The 22,767-nt window shown below is 43.9% G+C and overlaps 1 protein-coding gene across 5 annotated transcripts in view; it reads left to right on the top strand.

The window, feature by feature from the left end:
* Nucleotides 1–22,482, top strand: part of spint2 (serine peptidase inhibitor, Kunitz type, 2) — a 36,516-nt gene extending 14,034 nt beyond the window's left edge. Inside the window, exons 3-13 of one of the 5 annotated variants that reach the window (XM_083637614.1) lie at nt 1,951–2,028; nt 4,452–4,505; nt 9,389–9,424; nt 9,584–9,619; nt 12,516–12,569; nt 13,916–14,077; nt 16,135–16,218; nt 17,093–17,263; nt 18,759–18,809; nt 18,906–19,011; nt 19,785–22,482. In XM_083637614.1, the coding sequence (XP_083493740.1) occupies nt 1,951–2,028; nt 4,452–4,505; nt 9,389–9,424; nt 9,584–9,619; nt 12,516–12,569; nt 13,916–14,077; nt 16,135–16,218; nt 17,093–17,263; nt 18,759–18,809; nt 18,906–19,011; nt 19,785–19,875 (923 nt within the window). In that variant the 3' untranslated portion in view covers nt 19,876–22,482. The remainder of the gene's footprint in view (nt 1–1,950; nt 2,029–4,451; nt 4,506–9,388; nt 9,425–9,583; nt 9,620–12,515; nt 12,570–13,915; nt 14,078–16,134; nt 16,219–17,092; nt 17,264–18,758; nt 18,810–18,905; nt 19,012–19,784) is intronic. The other 4 variants (XM_083637615.1, XM_083637616.1, XM_083637617.1 and 1 more) reach the window with 4 other exon arrangements.
* The last annotated feature ends 285 nt before the right edge of the window (nt 22,483–22,767 follow it).

Raw genomic sequence — 22,767 nt, forward strand, 5'->3', positions numbered from 1 at the left:
ACAACTTTTTGTGCATTACCGCCACCTACTGGAGTTACGTCGCACTGACTGAGCTGTGTGTTCATGAATGAGATAATTAACTTTAAGAAAGCCTTGAAATATGTTAAAACCAAACAAGCATGGAGTGTGTACCAAAACATGCATATCTTGATTCCTGTTTAGAACTCTGACTTAATGTTTTTGCTTTATTTATTTTATTTTGTTTATTTGATTGTCTGTTCCAATTTTGTAAATGTTTAGTCTGAATTTTTTGTATAATGTACTGTTTGTTACTGCCAGACTTTGTTTATTGAATAAAAAAAAAAAAAAAAAAAAAAACCTCAAATGTGGCGCTGCGGACGTCGGCGGAAGTGAGCAAGAGGTCGGAGTTCAGGAAGCTCACGTGACGACAGATGTAGTGTGTCCCAATAGTATGCATTTTGCATGCATGCTGCACACTACAATCCATACTATGTGAGGGCAGCGGCAGTACATACTACAAGAAAGAAGTACAAGTATGGGTATTGGAACGCAGCCCTGGTCTACACAGTACCAACTTTAGTGGGCACTGTTTGTTTTAGTTTGTGTGTTAGGCTACAGCGCCATCCTGTGGTGATCAGAGAATGGGGCACTGCAGACTCAGTGCTGTAAATAAGATGTGCTGTTTCATTAAACAGCTGTGCAGGTTGGGTAGCAGATTAATTGACAGCATTTGATTAGACTTGAGCCGGACTACGTGTCCGTTCAAACATGTGATTAGACTTGAGCCGGACTGTGTGTGCATTAAAACCGTTTTAAGACACACCTGCATGTTTACAGCCTGGCTCAAAAGAGGGTTTTTGTGTGTGTGTGTGTGTGTGTGTGTGGGGGGGGGGGGGGGGTGATGTCATGGAGGAGTGGTGAGTGTGAACACACTGACAGCAGCAGCTAAACCAAACATCCCTCCCTGTTCAGAAACACTGATAACACTTGAACATGTCATCACTGCCCCACACACACACACACACAAACACACACACACACTTTTTGTGCGTCAGTGGGAGGTAACTTTATTTAAGTTTAGAACATGGCTCTCTCGAATACTCGATTCTGATTGGTCAATCAACAATATTCACCGGTCATTATTTCTCGACAACCGACCGCTGCTCTGCCACACCTGGATTAATCAGTTGATAAGAGCTTTTTGTCAGCAAACACTACTAATTAGGCCAACCAGTTGCAGCTGTGGTGTCTTGTGTGCCAATTACGAATGAAACCGCTTTGCCGTTGAAAACGCTATTAAAAAATCTATTTGAATAATTATTTTTGTCAGATTATTGAATGATTTAGTTGTAGGCCGTGTTCTAAGCGGGATAATGTATACTGAGCCGGTGATTACTGGAAATAATGACCTTCAGGTGAATGATTAAGCCCTCCGCTGCGCGTCGGGCTCAATCTCACCTGTCGGTCATTATTTCCACAGTAATCACCGGCTCAGTATACATTATCCCTTACGTATAGGCTAGCTGCAAAGCTGGCAATGAAAAAGTTAAAATCGAATATGATATACAGTATATTATCATTTTATGATACTATTTTTGATACTATTTTTGATACTATTTTTGTTATTTTGTTATTTTTCTCTGCCAACAAAAACAGTTCCCTCAGGATTCCACTAACCAAGTGTTGCTAAGCAACACATTGGTGAACTGTTTCCCGACTGTAAGCTAGCTAAACTAGCTACTTTGAGGTTAGCACACACACAATTTCAGCTTATTGTCTTCCCAATCTTCCGCCTGGGCTGACCGTTCATAATTAAGGTCAAATGTATCCATACTTGCCTTGTCGCTAGGTGAGAATGAAGTTTAGAGTTTTGTGTAGACGTGTACTGGGAATATCTGATAAGTGCTAACCAGCTGGTTACAGTAGCTAGCAGCTGCTCAGCTAACATCAGATGTGCTGATCTCTCTCTGTGTCCGTCTGTGTGTCCAGGTTCTGTCCTGCCTGATGAGTCCACTCCTGCTCCTGGCCGTGCCCCCAAAGTTGCCCGCATGCTGCCAGCCCAGCCAGGTACACACTGCATCACTATCACTGTTCGCTATTCGCTATTAGCGCTTTGTCCATTTCTACTGCTTTCCCTGTCAGAAGGGTAGCAGCAAACATAAATGGCTATAACGTTAGTGAGCTGACATAATGCAGAACTTACTTGCTATGAGTTGAGTTTGGCCCAAGCCCCCAGGAATAGCGCTGGGCTGTGAAGCCATTTGAACATGGTGACGAAGCTCTGTCTGTATTGCAAGTCACGTGACGCCATGCAGCCCAGAAAGGAAAATTCCCATCCACTTGCATGGGGACCCCGGCAGCTGTTAAACCATTTTTTCTTCAGAAGCCACTAAGAGCCGTATACGGGGGTATTTTCTTCTTTTAATACATCCATGGGTGGAAGGGGTGGGAGACGTCATGGAATACGTCATGGCACACATGCCCACTTCGCCTTGGGCCACATTGTCAGGAAGTAAAACCAGGAAGAAAAAGCCCCCATGATGGCTTCATGCGCCAGTGAGCAGCCTCCGTCCGAATGCATGGGCGTGGCTCGTCCCCTATCCAGTTCTTTTAATACATCCATGGTTTGGCCCCATTGGTGTTTACCAGATGATACATGATACATACAAAGCATTGAACCAGTAGGAGGCTGCTTTCACATTTCTGAACAGTTGTGGACTTCTTTTCTTCTCCCCAACAAATGAATAGAATAAATACAAGGATGTAAAGTAAATTACTTTTAAATTACTAGCTCACAGTAATGATACAATAAAATAATAAACATACAAAATGTACAAAAGATGTGATCAAAAGTCAGCATCTAAAATGAACATCACAAAAAATGAAAAAGAAATGTTCTTGGCGACTATAGCATGGCCATCTGCTTTGCTGACTTGCTCGGCGTCCGACACACCTCTCATGAGTAATGTGATGTTAGCAGTTCTCCTCTGTGCTTCCACGGCTTGTTTGTGTTTAGCATGTTTGCGAACGTTATTTTTCCCATTGTGTTCTACTCTAAAGTCGGCCTGACACAACTTGCAAAACGCATGGTATTTACTGATGTGGCTAGTGGTTAGAAACGGGAGGGTCTCGCACCAAGTGGACTGAAAGTTGGCAGCTCATCTCTTCTTCCTGGGACCCGTTTCATCCATTTCCATGGCAAAGCGAGCAGAGCTTTTTGACTGTACACTGCGAGCGCAGTGGGTTGGGTTGGGTTGCCAGGTACCACGACACATATCCTACAAATTAGGAGATTAGCGGGAGAAATTACCAAGCAGAGCACAGCAGGAGAAAGGGTTAAAGTTGAGCTGAACCCAAGAATGACTTTTCTTTTCTTTTAGTTCAAATACCTGGGTATGCAGTGCACCTATTTAATAATGTATGCAAAACAAATCACAACAATCTAATTTCTTTAGTTTTTCACACTTTTTCACATCAAAAGTTCGTTTTTCAAGATTTCATTGATAACAGTAATTTACAGTTTGCTGACGTCACCCAGTACTATCAAATTTCTACCCCATTTCAACCAATCATATCACGACATGCAGCTGTCAATCAAATCTTAATTTCTGGATAATTTTCTCTTCCAAATGAAGTCGAAAATGGCGCCTAGTGCCTGTCATCTGGCAGAATTCCTATCCCATAAACTAACTACTAACTTGGCCACTTGTTAGAAACATGAACAAAAAACAAAAACTATAATCTCTAAGAATGCAAAGAAATGTAACTGGCTTGTTAAAATGTGCATTCTAGGGATATCGTATTTACAGAAATAGCGTAAAAGGTGCGCGTTTGAGAGCGTGGTTGTCAGGGGTCTCCCCTCGGAGATTCCAGGCGGGCGGGCAGCACCCATTCATCGGATTGTCCGCTCCCTCCGCACAAAGCAGCTGGCTGCCTGGTACTCCGCGGATCCCACTCGCGTAGCACGACAACACGCTGAATCCCACTCGATTTGGGGGTGGAACACGCCATGATTGGCCAAAGCCCAATCCAGTCCCCAGAATTGTCAAATAAAATCATTGACATGATACTATGACCCGCCTCTCAACCTGTCATCTTAGACAAACTATGTTTTCAGTCTGAAACGGACTCATTATGCACGTGACGAACAGGTTCAGTTCGACTTTAAAAATGGGGAGACTCCCGCCTAAATCGGGAGTGTTGGCAGCTATGGACATGTAGACTAAACCCCCCCTCCCTCCTTTTTTCCCCCCCTCCTGCCTAGTTTGTGTTTCTCCCTCATGGCCCCTTTAGGCTTCCATAACTCCATATTTCCACATAGCAGTACGTCATATTGCTGAATCTAAACCAGACCCTGTCGTTGCTGAATGAAGTGAAAATGCAATTATATTATTTACAGATAGACTGAATGACTTAATAGTGATATGATGTACAGTTAGAATGACTTCATAATGTTACAATACTGATGAACATGTCTGATTCTGTTCCAGCTGCTACCGATGAAGATGAAGCTGCAGATGAAGATGAGGCTGCTGAGAAGACAGGTAAAACACATCTGGATTTACCTCTGATAAAATAGTTTCAGTAACACAGTTTAATATGCCTCTAAGCTAGCTGCCACACATGCTTCATCTGTTTAGCAGACAGGTGAAAAGGGGCACGACATGTCCGATAATTTTCCCAGAAACTTTCTGGAAATTTCCCATGGGAATTGGCCAATTCCCCCCTGCTGTCCTGGTCGTTGCTCCACCCCCTCTGCCGATCCGTGGAGAGTTGTAGACTAGCACATGCTTCCTCCGATACATGTGCAGTCGCCAGCCCCTTCTTTTCACCTGACACGAGGGGTTTCACCGGCACCGACCAGAGGAGGCACCAGGACTCAATCCGGCGTCCCACCCGCACACGCACAATTTTGACACAGACGCACAATTTTGTCATATACAGTCTGTGGGCGCTGAGGGTGTGCCCCCCCCCCCCCCCCCCACCATGTCTTCGGTGCCTACTGCCTAGGTGGGCTATCTTGTCAAAAGGGCCTTTCTGTGTGAGTTTGCATGTTCTTCCCATGCTCCCCTGGGGTTCCTCCATACAACATCAGTATGGAACACCACTAAAAACATGCAGAAGATCATCATCTGACCAGTGTGACGATGTTTGCCCACTGCTCCTGGCTTGCCCACCGGAGGAAGGACAACACAGTATTATTAAAGAAAGATAAGATTAGGCTGATAGTGTGCTCTCGAGCAATTGTGATGTCATCAGTGAGTGATGTCATCAATGACATCATCGCTGGCTCTGTGAGTGTGATGGCCAAAAAGAAAGTACTAAAATATAATTGTAGTGCCCCCTGTGGGGGGATAAAAAAAGAAAGAAAAAAGGACCAGATTCATTCCAGACCCGTGAAAAGTGTTTGGCAAATTTTGGAGGTGATTGAAGCAATGGTGTGCCTTGAAACTCCGGCCAAACGGACAGACAGCTCTCCAGACAAACAGACAGACAGCTCTCCAGACAAACAGACAGACAGCTCTCCAGACAAACAGACAGCTCTCCAGACAAACAGACAGCTCTCCAGACAAACAGACAGACAGCTCTCCAGACAAACAGACAGAAAGCTCTCCAGACAAACAGACAGACAGCTCTCCAGACAAACAGACAGAAAGCTCTCCAGACAAACAGACAGAAAGCTCTCCAGACAAACAGACAGACAGCTCTCCAGACAAACAGACAGACAGCTCTCCAGACAAACAGACAGACAGCTCTCCAGACAAACAGACAGACAACTCTCCAGACAAACAGACAGAAAGCTCTCCAGACAAACAGACAGACAGCTCTCCAGACAAACAGACAGACAGCTCTCCAGACAAACAGACAGCTCTCCAGACAAACAGACAGACAGCTCTCCAGACAAACAGACAGAAAGCTCTCCAGGCAAACAGACAGCTCTCCAGACAAACAGACAGACAACTCTCCAGACAAACAGACAGAAAGCTCTCCAGACAAACAGACAGACAGCTCTCCAGACAAACAGACAGACAGCTCTCCAGACAAACAGACAGAAAGCTCTCCAGACAAACAGACAGAAAGCTCTCCAGACAAACAGACAGAAAGCTCTCCAGACAAACAGACAGACAGCTCTCCAGACAAACAGACAGACAGCTCTCCAGACAAACAGACAGCTCTCCAGACAAACAGACAGACAGCTCTCCAGACAAACAGACAGAAAGCTCTCCAGACAAACAGACAGACAGCTCTCCAGACAAACAGACAGACAGCTCTCCAGGCAAACAGACAGCTCTCCAGACAAACAGACAGACAACTCTCCAGACAAACAGACAGAAAGCTCTCCAGACAAACAGACAGACAGCTCTCCAGACAAACAGACAGACAGCTCTCCAGACAAACAGACAGAAAGCTCTCCAGACAAACAGACAGCTCTCCAGACAAACAGACAGACAGCTCTCCAGGCAAACAGACAGCTCTCCAGACAAACAGACAGACAACTCTCCAGACAAACAGACAGAAAGCTCTCCAGACAAACAGACAGACAGCTCTCCAGACAAACAGACAGCTCTCCAGACAAACAGACAGCTCTCCAGACAAACAGACAGACAGCTCTCCAGACAAACAGACAGAAAGCTCTCCAGACAAACAGACAGACAACTCTCCAGACAAACAGACAGCTCTCCAGACAAACAGACAGCTCTCCAGACAAACAGACAGACAACTCTCCAGACAAACAGACAGAAAGCTCTCCAGACAAACAGACAGACAGCTCTCCAGACAAACAGACAGCTCTCCAGACAAACAGACAGCTCTCCAGACAAACAGACAGACAGCTCTCCAGACAAACAGACAGAAAGCTCTCCAGACAAACAGACAGACAACTCTCCAGACAAACAGACAGCTCTCCAGACAAACAGACAGCTCTCCAGACAAACAGACAGAAAGCTCTCCAGACAAACAGACAGACAGCTCTCCAGACAAACAGACAGCTCTCCAGACAAACAGACAGCTCTCCAGACAAACAGACAGAAAGCTCTCCAGACAAACAGACAGACAGCTCTCCAGGCAAACAGACAGCTCTCCAGACAAACAGACAGACAACTCTCCAGACAAACAGACAGAAAGCTCTCCAGACAAACAGACAGACAGCTCTCCAGACAAACAGACAGCTCTCCAGACAAACAGACAGCTCTCCAGACAAACAGACAGACAGCTCTCCAGACAAACAGACAGACAGCTCTCCAGGCAAACAGACAGCTCTCCAGACAAACAGACAGACAACTCTCCAGACAAACAGACAGAAAGCTCTCCAGACAAACAGACAGACAGCTCTCCAGACAAACAGACAGCTCTCCAGACAAACAGACAGCTCTCCAGACAAACAGACAGACAGCTCTCCAGGCAAACAGACAGCTCTCCAGACAAACAGACAGACAACTCTCCAGACAAACAGACAGAAAGCTCTCCAGACAAACAGACAGACAGCTCTCCAGACAAACAGACAGAAAGCTCTCCAGACAAACAGCTCTCCAGACAAACAGACAGACAGCTCTCCAGACAAACAGACAGACAGCTCTCCAGACAAACAGACAGACAACTCTCCAGACAAACAGACAGACAGCTCTCCAGACAAACAGACAGCTCTCCAGACAAACAGACAGAAAGCTCTCCAGACAAACAGACAGACAGCTCTCCAGACAAACAGACAGACAGCTCTCCAGACAAACAGACAGACAGCTCTCCAGACAAACAGACAGCTCTCCAGACAAACAGACAGCTCTCCAGACAAACAGACAGCTCTCCAGACAAACAGAAAGCTCTCCAGACAAACAGACAGCTCTCCAGACAAACAGACAGCTCTCCAGACAAACAGACAGACAACTCTCCAGACAAACAGACAGCTCTCCAGACAAACAGACAGACAGCTCTCCAGACAAACAGACAGCTCTCCAGACAAACAGACAGACAACTCTCCAGACAAACAGACAGCTCTCCAGACAAACAGACAGACAGCTCTCCAGACAAACAGACAGCTCTCCAGACAAACAGACAGACAGCTCTCCAGACAAACAGACAGCTCTCCAGACAAACAGACAGCTCTCCAGACAAACAGACAGACAGCTCTCCAGACAAACAGACAGCTCTCCAGACAAACAGACAGACAACTCTCCAGACAAACAGACAGAAAGCTCTCCAGACAAACAGACAGACAGCTCTCCAGACAAACAGACAGACAACTCTCCAGACAAACAGACAGAAAGCTCTCCAGACAAACAGACAGACAGCTCTCCAGACAAACAGACAGACAGCTCTCCAGACAAACAGACAGACAGCTCTCCAGACAAACAGACAGACAACTCTCCAGACAAACAGACAGAAAGCTCTCCAGACAAACAGACAGACAGCTCTCCAGACAAACAGACAGCTCTCCAGACAAACAGACAGCTCTCCAGACAAACAGACAGAAAGCTCTCCAGACAAACAGACAGACAGCTCTCCAGACAAACAGACAGACAGCTCTCCAGACAAACAGACAGAAAGCTCTCCAGACAAACAGACAGACAGCTCTCCAGACAAACAGACAGACAACTCTCCAGACAAACAGACAGAAAGCTCTCCAGACAAACAGACAGACAGCTCTCCAGACAAACAGACAGACAGCTCTCCAGACAAACAGACAGACAGCTCTCCAGACAAACAGACAGACAACTCTCCAGACAAACAGACAGAAAGCTCTCCAGACAAACAGACAGACAGCTCTCCAGACAAACAGACAGAAAGCTCTCCAGACAAACAGACAGACAACTCTCCAGACAAACAGACAGAAAGCTCTCCAGACAAACAGACAGAAAGCTCTCCAGACAAACAGACAGACAACTCTCCAGACAAACAGACAGAAAGCTCTCCAGACAAACAGACAGAAAGCTCTCCAGACAAACAGACAGACAACTCTCCAGACAAACAGACAGACAGCTCTCCAGACAAACAGACAGACAACTCTCCAGACAAACAGACAGACAGCTCTCCAGACAAACAGACAGAAAGCTCTCCAGACAAACAGACAGAAAGCTCTCCAGACAAACAGGCAGACAACTCTCCAGACAAACAGACAGACAGCTCTCCAGACAAACAGACAGACAGCTCTCCAGACAGACAGACAGCTCTCCAATTATAGTACTATGAGATTAGAAATGTTTGAATGCATGTCTGCTTATGACAAAACAAAATGTTTATATTCATGACATGTATGACAAGGTAAATACAGTTACCCCAAAACGTCTAGTTTAATTCCTGTCAATTCCCATCAGTTCCCGTTAATCCCATGGGAAGTTTCCAACTTTGCATATTTATGCGATTTTGAACCCCTAACCACAACTATAAAATGTCATTAATGCTACGATGGTAATTAACATGACTGATCCTAAAGCAGGCACTACAAACACTGTTCCTGTGGAGGAGACAGGTAAAACACAGCTATATTTATATTCTCTTTACTCATAATAACGTTACAACACTAAGTTACATTACTGAATTTGAAACACTGCTGAAGAAACAAGTACAATTGCAAGATAGAATTACTTAAATAATGTCACAGTACTAATTAACATTACTGATCCTAAAGCAGCTACTGCAGGCAGCATACCTGCTGAGGAGACAGGTAAAAACACAGATATGTTTGAATTATCTTTAACCAATTATGATTCTACCATATCATACTAATGAACTAATTCATATTAATTTGCAGTACTGTATAGTTTTATGATCCCTTACAACCACTTACAACACTAATATCACAAAAAACATCTATTAACACAATTTCTTTATAACCACATATTGTGTGTATTTCTACTGATATTCTGTTGTGTGTATCTCTATTAGGGATGTTCATCAATTATCGAAAATCGATAATTGATCGTTAAGGATTGGAATCGATCCTGTGGCATTTGGATCGATTTTTTAATTATTAAATATTTTTTTTGGACTAGGTTTGGGTGGAATTCGTTCCTCCTCGCCCCACTCCATTGCACAGCCGACTAACGTGAGGTGGAGCTTCATATAGTCTCTAGTTTTCTGGCTGGGCACGGGCCTTTGTGCCAACAAAACTGTTTTAAACATGGGAAATTCACACCGGCATGCGCCGGGGACAGCAGTGTTGGAGAGGAGACACATTGAAATAAAGAGTTCATTGAGGAGAACACGTTGTCTTTCGTATTTTCTGCCATAGGCATTCATTTTGTAAAAAAAAAAAAATTCTAAGTATTAATATGATCGATAATCGATAATTGATCGTTAATTTTCACCGATTATCGATTTTGGAAAATGTTCAAAATGAACATCCCTAATCTCTATAATGTTATACACTGATTTATTGGTGTAATTCTATTGTTAGGAATGCGGTTTTATAATTATGTTTATGCTCAGAATTTTGTGCCACCGTCTTCTCCTGCCCAGGGACAACAGATGCAAATTAGCTAATAGCTATTTCTAGTGCAATATATTTATTGTGCATTGTCCCTGTCAAATAAACAATATAAGATTGCTGATACATATAATGTGATTAATTAACAAATTAAACCCATGGTTATTCTTTTACTTTCATATATATATATATATATATATATATATATATATATATATATATAGACAAATGTATATGAAAAAGTATCTACCATCCATCACAAACACTACAGCAAAATTATGCATAAATACCAACATTAAATACAATTTTAACTTATTGTGTCAACAATCAGATAAATAATCAGTTCAGTCAGAAACGGAGAGAGACAGTCAGCTGTTCACAGAGCTGAGGACCTCCAATATGGCCACCAGAAGGGCATGGCACCACCTGAAAGTCTTCTATTCAAATAGTTCTAACATTATTATTATTAGTCACTGGAATAAATATGTTCTATAACACATGAGTATAGGGTCTGACTAATGTCTCTCTTTTGTGGTGAGTTTCATAAATACTGATGTGTCCATTGTCTTCTATCCTTCACACACACACACACACACACACACACACACACACACATGGTGAAGGTTGTGAGCTATGAAGGGGTGAAGGTTCATGTCGGGTGTTTTATTGGTTCAGAGGTTTGGAATGAATGGAGAAGGCTGCGGAATGTTTGCATAACTATGACAATAGAAGTGTGTGTGTGTGTGTGTGTGTGTGTGTGTGTGTGCGGGTGCGGTGATGTAAATCAGCAGATCCACATTCCTGTTACCGTTTCTTAATCTTGATCTGTGTGTGTGTGTGTGTGTGTGTGTGTGTGTGTGTGTGTGTGTGTGTGTAATTTAAAAGTAAAATAATAGTTTCCTCCTCCACATTCCCAAGCTGTGTAGCTCAGTGGCTGAGTTCAGTATTTGGTAACACTTACTGTCCGTTTTTTAGGTGGGGTGGGGTAAAATATGATATATAATTTAAAAAATATCAACTGCCCTCCCCGACATGTAGATTATTTTCTCTCTGAGTCTCTGCCCTCCCCCTGCACATGTAAAAAAAAATCGATCTGCCCTCCCCCACCCAGTTCAGCCTGATTAGTTGGTTTCATCATAACTATTGTTTCAGTTTGTTTCAGCTTTTGTTCCTGGTGGATGTGATTGGTCGACACCTGGTGGATGGCCCAGGGCCGGGCAGACCTGCTGCTGAAATAGTTTGACCAATAAGCAGAAACCATTTGTTTGGGGGTGGGTGGTTATTAAACATATGATGGGCTACAAACACAATGCAAACTAATGCAAAACAGAAAAGAAAAAAAACTTTATATGCACTCTCCTCCAATCTCAAAATAAAATACCTTGCCCTCCCCAGTTCTCAAAATAAAATCAAAATGCCCTCCCCCTTTTCTTTTTACCCCCCCTACCCCACCTAAAAAATGGACAGTCCCTAATTACTAAGTATTTACCCGTTAAGTATATAAAATATATGGTAAATTATAGTATATTATTGGGTAATTACCACTGGTAAATACAGAGAAACTACAGCTGAAATATTAAGAAAAACCAGTCCCTCTGGGGAATTGTGATTTTGCAATTCAATTTATAGGGGGGTTGACTATTTTGATCATGGGTTTCATACACTTTCTGTAATAAAACATCTAAAAGCAAAAAGCCTATCAGATGGGGGGCCCTGGGACAAAACCTTATCAAATGGGGGGGGGGGGGGGGGGGGGGTCCGAGGTCTAATTTGTGTCAGTTTAGACATGAAAAAGCTTGAAAACCACTGGCAAAGTTGACTGACAGAAGAAAAAAAAAGTTATTTTGGTGTTTGACTGACTCTGAACATAACAAGACCTACTCTCTCTCTGTCTCTCTCTCTGTGTGTCTCTCTCTCTGTGTGTCTCTCTCTGTCTCTCTCTCTCTGTCTCTGTCTCTCTCTCTCTGTGTCTCTCTGTCTCTCTCTCTCTATCTCTCTCTCTGTCTCTGTCTCTCTCTCTCTGTGTCTCTCTCTCTGTCTCTGTCTCTCTCTCTCTGTCTCTGTCTCTCTCTCTGTCTCTCTCTCTGTCTCTCTCTCTGTCTCTCTATCTCTCTCTCTGTCTCTCTCTCTCCAGTACCTTCCAGTCCTCCAGCCTCCCTTCCTAAGATGTCGGCCGCTGACTACGCCGGTACGTGACCTTTTATAAACTCTCACTTTCTAAAAGAAGCACTCCCATCCCCCTGTAGCAGGCAGCAGCTGCTTCACATGGAGGCTGATATTCCACCAATAGGGATGTAACCAGTGGCGGCTGACCCCGATAGTGTCCGGCCCTCCTCCTTTTGCCACAGGGGGGAGCTAGAGATCTGGAGAGAGCTCAACAGTGACCGACCATTTTATCGCAGCTCCGGTTCCATCACAGAATTCCACATTCATTTTCTCCATAGATGTTTTTTTTTAGCTGTAAGTGGTATTACAATAAAATAAAAATACTATCAAAAATAAAGCTCTACTTTCTGACAGGCATCGCTGATATAGAGTGTTTGGTCAGTAACATGGGTCCTCTGCTCTGCGGTATACAGAAAATTCCACTTTTATCCAATCAGGAGAGAGGATTCCAGAAATGTATTTTCTGTTTACTGCAGAGTGGGGGGACTGGGAGACCCACGTTACTGACCAAACACTCTATATCAGTGATGGCTGTGGGAATGTAGCGCTATTTAACCAACAAAAATCACGTAGAGCACCTTTAAAAACTGATCAAATGAGGTATGAATATTAAGGTTTGATTGACATAAGTAAATAAAGGACGGTTCCAGGAAATACCCTAGTAAAGGTGCGTTCACACCGACCTATTCGCTGGCGTCGAGTTTACATACAAAGTCAATGCAAACGAGCGATTGAGCGTATATTCGCCTGGGAGAAAAATCGCTGGGCGTCCGAGCGGCAGAGACAGATCGATAGGGAGAAAATACGCTCGTCGCTCGAGATGAAATATCCCAACTCGAGCGAAAATACGCTGGCATCAGTCGCTCGCCGCTCAACGCTGATTGGCTGCCGTGTGAGAGCGAGTCAAGGATCACACTGGCTTGGAACAAACCGCTGGTTTATTGTGTGGCAACAAACCGCATTGACAGCCTGACAGCTGACATGAAGTGAAGTCTGTACTACCGGTATGGAGCTCGCATTAGGAGCACGCTGATAGGCTTTAGCTTGTAAACAATGACGGTGGCTCGTAGTGGACAAACAGCATGACATTGCGTAACGTTATATCCCCCACATGTCCGTCATTTCGTGTGCCTGTTGATGAGCGATTTAAACAGAGCGACAGAGCGATTCCAAAGGGTTGAATCAAGCGACAGAGCGAAAAATAAATATCTTGGTGTGAACGCACCTTAAGTAAAAGTGAAATTGAATCAACATCATCATGAGTGTAGAAAATAACAGCAGAGACGGGGAGAAAATGAATGGAGAAATATACCAACCATATGAAATGTAAGCTGCGTGTTTGTTGACCGTGTCCTGTCGTCCAATCAGAGCGCTGCGAGGCGGAGCCTAAGGTGGGCCCGTGCAGAGCCTCGTTGAGGCAGTGGCACTACGACAGCGACACGCGCACCTGCAAGGTGTTCATCTATGGAGGCTGCCAAGGCAACAAGAACAACTACCCCACGCAGGAGAGCTGCATGGCTGCCTGTACAGGTGAGACACCTGTCTGTCTGTCTCTACCCCACGCAGGAGAGCTGCATGGCTGCCTGTACAGGTGAGACACCTGTCTGTCTGTCTCTACCCCACGCAGGAGAGCTGCATGGCTGCCTGTACAGGTGAGAGACCTGTCTGTCTCTCTCTCGCTGTGTGACCTGTCTGTCTGTCTCTCTCTCTCTCTCTCTCTCTCTGTGAGACCTGTCTGTGTGTCTGTCTCTCTTTCTGTCTCACTCTAAAACATTGGTTTTCAAAGTGTGGGACGGGGCGTGAGACAACTTGAGGGGAGGGGCAGTGTGAGTGGGAAGAATCACAGAGAAGAAAATGTGCAACATGCTGCACAGTGCAGCCTCCAGCAGGCAGCCGCAGTCTGGCTGAGAAGGTCCTGGGTTTCGATTCCCACCTGGGAAGCTGTGGGCGCTGAGGGTGGTGTGTCCCCCCATGTCTTCAGTGCCTACTGCCCAGGTGGGCTATCTCGTCAAAAGGGCCTTTCTGTGTGGAGTTTGCATGTTCTCCCCCTGTGCTCCCCTGGGGTTCCTCCATACAACATCGGTATAGACCCCCACTAAAAAAACATGCAGAAGATCGTCAGCTGACCAGTGACGTCAACGTTTCAAGAAGGTCCCCCGTACACTAAGAAAGCTGCCCACTGCTCTTGGCTGCCCCCCGGAGGAAGGACAAGCCTGGATGTGGATGGGATAAAAGGAGACGATATTTCACCGGCCACCGTCGGCATGAGTGTGTGTGTGGCTGCCCGCATTCAAGATTCAAGATTCAAGATTCAAGATTCAAGATTCAAGATTTTTATTGTCACTCCATGGTACAAGTATCACGTGTGAAATTCTTGTGCTGTGGACTCCGTTTACGACATAGTACAAATAGGCAACAAGCAATGAGCAATAGGCAATAAGAAATAGGCATCAATAAGCAATACTAAGCAGCAATAGGCAATGCGGCAGAATAGCGATAAGACAAGTCAGTGGCATATTCATTGCACATAGGTGCACGTCATGTGCATACGTTAGACGTGTTCGGACATTTTAATTCGACGTATTTGACATACATTACAGTGCAAGTAGCATGTACCTTATTAAACATACAATTAAACATTAGGCATTGTGCATACGTTAGACGTGTTCAGACATTTTAAATTCGACGTAATTGACATACAGGTGCAAATAGCATGTACCTTGTTAGACATACAATTAAACATTAGGCATACATAATGGTAGCAGCTGCAGTACGGTACGGTACGACTACTACACTATTTGTGTATGTTAAGGAGTCTCGTGGCCTGCGGGAAGAAACTGTTCCTCAAGCGATTTGTGCGTGCTTTTGGAACCCTGTATCTCCTCCCTGAGGGTAGCAGGGAGAACAGGCTGTTGTGGGGATGGTTTGTGTCTTTGATGATCTTCAGGGACCTCCTGAGGCACCGCTGGTTATACAGTTCGTGCAGTTCTGGCAACTCGTCTCATGCGTGTGTTGTGGGTTGTCCTGTGACAAATAAAGACGGGTTTGTCCGTCCAGTTCTTCTTCTTCTTCTGCAGCACAGAACGCAACATCACTCAATACACTGCATGAGACGGGTATAAGAAGATATTTGAAGATGTTTTAAAATCTTAAAGAATATAGGATAAAGATGTTCACAACATTTTTGGAACTCGTTTTTATGCCTGAGTGGAACATACAACAATAACCGTAATAATGGCAATAATAAATGTTATTTTTTGTCCGCATATTTTTCTATTCATCAGCCCTGTTGCTTATATAGGTGGTGTGTCTCGCTACCTCTGTTTGTTTCTTTACGTTCTTTCTCCTTTATCATGTCAAGCTGTATGGCAAGATCCTGAAAGTTTGACCGTCTCTCCTCTCTCCCCCTTCTCCTCTGCTCTCCTCTTTCCCCTCCTCTCCTCTCTCTCTCTTCTACTCTCTCCTCCCTCGTCCTCTCCTCTCCCCCTTCTCCTCCTCCCCTCTCCCCCCTTCTCCTCCTCCCTTCTTGTCCTCTCTGCTCCCATCCCCTCATCTCTCCTCTCCCCTCCTCTCCTTTCCTCCTGTAGTCACAGTGGTTCCCTCCTCCAGGAGAGCTCCAGCTGAAACTCCAAGCTCCAACACTGAAGATCAGGTTTCTAAAGAGTACAAAGGTAAAAGCATAATACAGCTGAAACTCATCTTATATAACTTAACCAGGTAGGGTTAGGGTTAGTCATGTTGTAATGGGGCAATAAGTAATATAAATACTGTATGTCCCTATTTTTTCTTGATTGACATGACAAGAAAGACAAGAAAATGCTGTGGCGCCCCCCTTAGGTCAGTCAGTTTAATTTAGAAAATCCCTTCAAAAGAGCAATGACCTGCATCAGTCCCTTAAACATCATCAAAATCCAGTCATCAATGTCTGATGCATCGTGCAGGACTACAAATAATCAAATACTGCAGCGCCCCCTTTTGGTCAATCAATTGACGCGTCTTTCCGCTATTTAGCTCATACTGATGGTAGGAAAGCCTACCTGCAAGACAGAGAAGCAGATAGAAACAGAGGAAACGACCAGTTTTTGGACAAAATTAAAAGAAAGACTGAGCTGCAAGCAGCCCAGCACACGGACCACCTCTGAAAATTACTCACACCGGTGCGGGAAGTGTCCACAAGCGATCAGGAGTGAACGCGAGTCACGGTTTATGAGTAGATGCTGTTAATGTGTGATAGCGGTTAGCTTAGCACAAATTTAAATCAGTGTTGTCGTTTATTGGGCTATCGACACCAAACTTGGTAGAGTCCCTAAGGGTGTTGTCACTGATGTGCCCACCGAGTTTCAAAGTCATCGGCCACCGTAAAATGGAATTGTGATCAGATTGAATTTTGTCAGAACGTGATTGGCTCAATGGACTGCATACCAAAATTGGTGTCATTTGGACTTACAGTTCAAGATGAGAAGATTGTCAAAGTTTTTTCAAAATGTCCAAGATGGCGGAAAATCTACCCAATTTTGAGTAACTGTTTCCTGTCTGCCCTCTCAGAGCAGTGCACCATGGCCTCAGATGCCGGTCCCTGCCGCGCCGCCTTCCCCATGTTTTACTTCAAGCCCAGCTCCGGGACCTGCCAGTCATTCATCTATGGCGGTTGCCGCGGCAACGGCAACCGCTATGGCACCATGGAGGAGTGCATGGCCCGCTGCAGCAGTACCAAAGGTGAAGACAATGATGTTACGTTTGATATTCTATATGAAATGTCTTTCTTGAGGTCCAACAGTAGAAGACTGGTTGTGCTGGGCAGCTCCCAGAGTTTTCTTAATATTGATTTATTTATTGATTATATCAATCTTTGGGCATCATGGAAAGGGTTTATAGACCGAATCACAATGTTGTTTACAATAACGCCTGCGTCACGTCACGTACAATGTAATTGAGTGGAGCAAACGGGGAACAATGGAGATAAAAAGAAAATGGTTGAGTCTAAAATGCATGTTTGATGCTTTCATATCTCATTAATTAACAATACTTTGACTAACGTTAGTTTAGAGACCTAATTTAACAGAATAAAAACAGAATAAAAACAATTACAGCTTCAGTCCACCCAAAGCTAGCAGTTGATCCGACCGTAGGTGAGATGTCACTGTTGGGGAGATTTGGTTTATCAACACAATACATAAAATAAGCACAACCAAACGTCAGATAGGTCAGACCACCGTGTTTAACTAGGGTTTATATCTTGAACGTTAGAGAAGCGAACTTGTCGGTTCAATCCCCGGGACCGGCAGGATAAATCTGGGTGGGGAAAGTGAACAGGCAGCACTTGCCCCTCCCTCATTACCACCACTGAGGTGCCCTTGAGCAAGGCCCTTAACCCCAACTGCTCCAGTGGAGCTGCTCAGTGGCCAACAGATCAGACTGTGGTTGCACTGGTCAGCTTCCAGGTGTGAATGTGTGGGTGAATGTGAACAGGGCGCTCCTGAAAAAGAGAGCATTGCTCTCAGTGAGACTCCCCCTGTATAAATAAAGGTAAAAAAAAATGAAAAAAGTTATGGCTGAAAATGACAGCAGAAATAAACAAACAAGTTTGTAATATCTCCACAATTCAAATCAATCGGCAGGTGTTTACCCGGAAGTGACTGTTGTTGTTAACGCGACGCTGCGGTAATTCAGTCTATTCCAAAATGCTCTATAATCTATATCGATAAGGGGGGGGGGGGGGGGGGTTTGAGAAACATAACTGACTCTGCCCTCAAAAAATAAACTTTTCTTATAAGCAAATGTCTTGAGGTGACTCCTGACTTCAATACGATTGCATAATGTGACAATATGGGAGAGTTAACTAAATATTGTTCATGTGATGTCACGTGATGACATCACGTGACTTCTCTGATGAAGATTGCAGGAAGCAGCAGTCGAAACTGAAACAATTAAATACAACTAGTCTTTTCATATGAACAATATTTAGTTAACTTTAGTGAGACGGAATTAACTTGTTTGGACTATGGAATATGGGAGAGTGTTTCATACCTTTTTTGAATGGTGGATAACTGATTTTGAAATCATTTCTATTCAGATCTATATACCGTAGATAGACCTGTTTGTGTGTCTGTCTGTCTGCCTGTCTGCCTGCCTGTCTGTCTGCCTGCCTGTCTGTCTGTCTGCCTACTTGCCTGTCTGTCTCTCTGTCCTAACTGCTGCTGCTGTCCCTCAGGTTGGTTTGAGGAGCGAGGTCATGACAAAGGCCGTGACCGCTGGACTCCAGGTCAGTTTGCACTTCACACTGACAAGAGCTTTCACTTCAGTCTTCAGTGTTTCTCCTCTCCATCTTCCTCTTCCTAACATCTCTCCTCTCCTCCAGCCTTCTTCCTCGTTGGTACCCTGGCTGTGATCTCTGCTCTGCTGCTGGTGTCCCTCGTCGTCATCACGATGAGACGCAACAAACTGACCCGACGGACTTCTGTCAGGTAATATTGATCACTAAGAGATAACACTAAGATACAACAAGCTGCCCTGCTGGCCATCTGCTGTCAGATAACATTAGCTTGACTGACAAGCCGTTAACCACAGGTCCAGTCTGAAAGAGCTTCACGACGCCCACATTATCAAACAGCAAATAAAAATGATAGCCTGGTTAAAACCATCCGGATCCGTGAACTCACATTCTGTTTGGTTCTGTGGATCCGTCTGGACTCCGAGCTGCACACAGTCATTTCAGTGGGTGGAATTCGTCAGCCAATCGGCGTCGGATCCAGTCAAATCCAAATCCACTCGGAAGAACGGCGAAAACATATTTTCCGCAAAGAAACGCCACTGTTGCATACTCCTGTTCTTGTTCTTGTTATTGAGTCTATTTCTGCAATAACGCAACTTATGGCTTTGTAAATTCGACGAACGTTGACGTTACTGCTCGAGCCCGAGAGCCATGGAGGCAGCCATTACTGTTTTGCCAGCGGAGTTCCTGATTGGCAACTACGAGGCAGGTCCCTGATTGGCCCGTACACTCTGTACAGTAGTTTCTGAAAAGGGAGGGGGGACATTTCGGACAAAGTTCAAAATAGCGGAATACTTTGATAAAAATCCTTACTTGACTTCTTTTTTTCTGACAAATAAAAATGGCATGTATCCAGATAAACCAGGTGTTAAAATGAGAAAAACACTTAGTAATTACTTGTATTCACAACACATTCAATATTGAATTTATTTTTCATGTATTTTTTTTGCCCTTTCCTTCCCTCAGTGACAAGGAGGAGTTGCTTCCAGAGCCAGATGAGCAGTCCTCAGTGGAGTCTCTGTCCGCCCCAGGGAGCCCCAAGGCAGACAAGATCTGAGGCAAGCGGGCCTGCAAGAGGGTCCTGTGTGTGTGTGTTTTTTTTAAGGCAGACTCCACCCCAAAACAAATTTAGAAATGTTATTCCTATGATTTCTTAAACTTGGTCTGCTCTGGAACCCAAATAAAAAACATCACTCAAGGGCCCGACCTCAGGAAAACACAGTCTAGTCTTGTCTTGTCGGGACCCATGAGGCTTCCAAACCAATAGTTTTAAGAATGTAAGGTCTACCATGTTAATGAAAGTGTTTATTACGATGTACTAGGCTTTGATTCTATGGTGGAAGATCGTAGGAATAACACGTGGATTCTAGTTTTGGGGTGGATTTTTGCATGTCTGAGATGTATTGGGTAACTAGCTAGTGAACACTGTCACTCTGACTACTGTAAACATCAGGCCTGGGTCAAATGATTATTAGGATTAGAAAGCTTAGTTTCCTGCTGAAGAAACTGGGGTCAGTTTGAGGTCCCATCAGTGGTTCTCAGCTTGGTTGGTACCGAAGCAAAGCAACTCAGTTTTCACTCTACCGCTTGTGTTCAGACAACGAGTGAACACTGCTGTCACCCTGCGTTCACATCTAACTAGTGAACACTGCTGTCACCCTGCGTTCACATCTAACTAGTGAACACTGCTGTCACCCTGCGTTCACATCTAACTAGTGAACACTGCTGTCACCCTGCGTTCACATCTAACTAGTGAACACTGCTGTCACCCTGCGTTCACATCTAACTAGTGAACACTGCTGTCACCCTGCGTTCACATCTAACTAGTGAACACTGCTGTCACCCTGCGTTCACATGTGTTCAGACAACTAGTGAACACTGCTGTCACCCTGCGTTCACATCTAACTAGTAAACACTGCTGTCACCCTGCGTTCACATCTAACTAGTGAACACTGCTGTCACCCTGCGTTCACATGTGTTCAGATAACTAGTGAACACTGCTGTCACCCTGCGTTCACATCTAACTAGTGAACACTGCTGTCACCCTGCGTTCACATCTAACTAGTGAACACTGCTGTCACCCTGCGTTCACATCTAACTAGTGAACACTGCTGTCACCCTGCGTTCACATGTGTTCAGATAACTAGTGAACACTGCTGTCACCCTGCGTTCACATCGCAAGCAGCAGCATCTGGTCATGCTACAGGATCTGATCACATCTATGTAGTGTTTGGAACAGACAAGTCATGGATTCTTCAGTCCTCTGGTCTTGCCTTTCATCAATGTTCTGTCATTTTTGTGAGTTAACATAGCTTAGCTAGCTCATGCTAAAATGTAGGCAGCAGTGAATCTAAAGTAAACTGTGGCATCAGAGGTTATTACTATTGTCCCCGATAGACACGGCCAGCATTGCTCAGACTGACAGGGAAAGATTTCTGGAGTTGCTCGGGGTGTGAACACATGCTAGCACGGGAAGTTAAGTCTAGCTAGCTGAAAATGTGACAAAACAAAATCAAACACACCAACCTGCTGGATTAAAAGTTCCACTGTAGCCTAATTTGATTTGGAGGAAGAAGTTTGATTGTAAGTTCAGTAAACAAAATATGAACGGGGCAAATTTTGCATTTTTTTTTTTTTTTTTCTACCTTAAAGTTCAGAGCAAACTTGAGTTGAGCTCACCCTGCAGGTTGAGAACCACTGCATCAGATAATGAAGGGAATGTAAAATGTGCACTATCTACTGTATAACTGGTTTTATTTTATTTTATACTTATACTTTATATTGTTATATTCAGGGGTGCCGGTAGAATCACTGTATTTAGGAAGATAGGAAGATAAGATCTCTTCATAAGCTAATCACTCCAATGCTAGCCTGAAATTAGTTTAAAACATGGATTAAATCGGTAAAGATGCCACATGTAGGATTTTAATTTAATGATATTTATAGAGAAAATCCTACATTTGAGTTTGATTTATACATTTGATTAAAGGTAATTCTGCCGATCTTTCAGGTGTGATTAAGATTCTTAATGCAAATGCCATTCCGAAGTTTTATGTGAACCCCCCCCCCCCCCCCCCAAGGTGTGAAATATCTTCTCTTCTAACTTGCACTATCAAACACCTCTGTGTCTCAATTTAATTCATTTAATCGTCATAATTTTTCACATGGGGGGGTCAAGTACAAACGTGGCTGTAATTCACTCTGATTATTGATTAGAGCTGGGTATCTCTGAAAGGAATTGGAGAGTATATAGAGAAACTATGAAATGTCTGTAATTTGTCTGCATTTCATAGTGAGAAAGTGACTTGAACTGTAGAGAGGAAAGGGAGGAGCATGTAGGACAGAACATGATGTCACATCCTGTTATGAAATGTTCTTCTATGTTCTTCAACATAGAAGGGTGTTGACAGGAACTGTTTGATATTGGAAATGTTATCAGTAGAAATGCAGATACCCAGCCTGTTATTGCTAGATTTTTGTGTGATTCTGTAATAATTATTTGATGTAAGGACCAATGACGAATATCCAAATGCATTTTACGTGTGTGAAGTAAAGTTTTACTGTGATTTTAGCAGCATTGCTATATGCTGTACACTGTCTATCTAACCTGTAGCTCTACATGTATTTTTACAATAAAACTGGATCCACTACTGCTTCAAACTGAGGGCAAATCATGTCGTCTGTTCAGGTGAAACAAATCTTCTGTAACGTTTTTATTGGTAACACTTTAAAATAATTTTAATCTATGAGCCATTTACATACAGTTAGTTAATGATGAATTGAACATTAATTACTTACACATACATGTTAGAATCTGATTAGTCCATTTAGTAGGCATATTAGTTAAACCTTTGTATCTGAGTTATAAGCAAGGATTCATCACAAAAACAGCTGATGCTTCACACAGACCTATAAAAACTTTCATAAGTTCTAATTGTGTTAACTGATT

Source organism: Poromitra crassiceps (genome assembly GCF_964638095.1).
Source record: "Poromitra crassiceps genome assembly, chromosome: 5".
Taxonomy (NCBI): Eukaryota; Metazoa; Chordata; class Actinopteri; order Beryciformes; family Melamphaidae; genus Poromitra; species Poromitra crassiceps.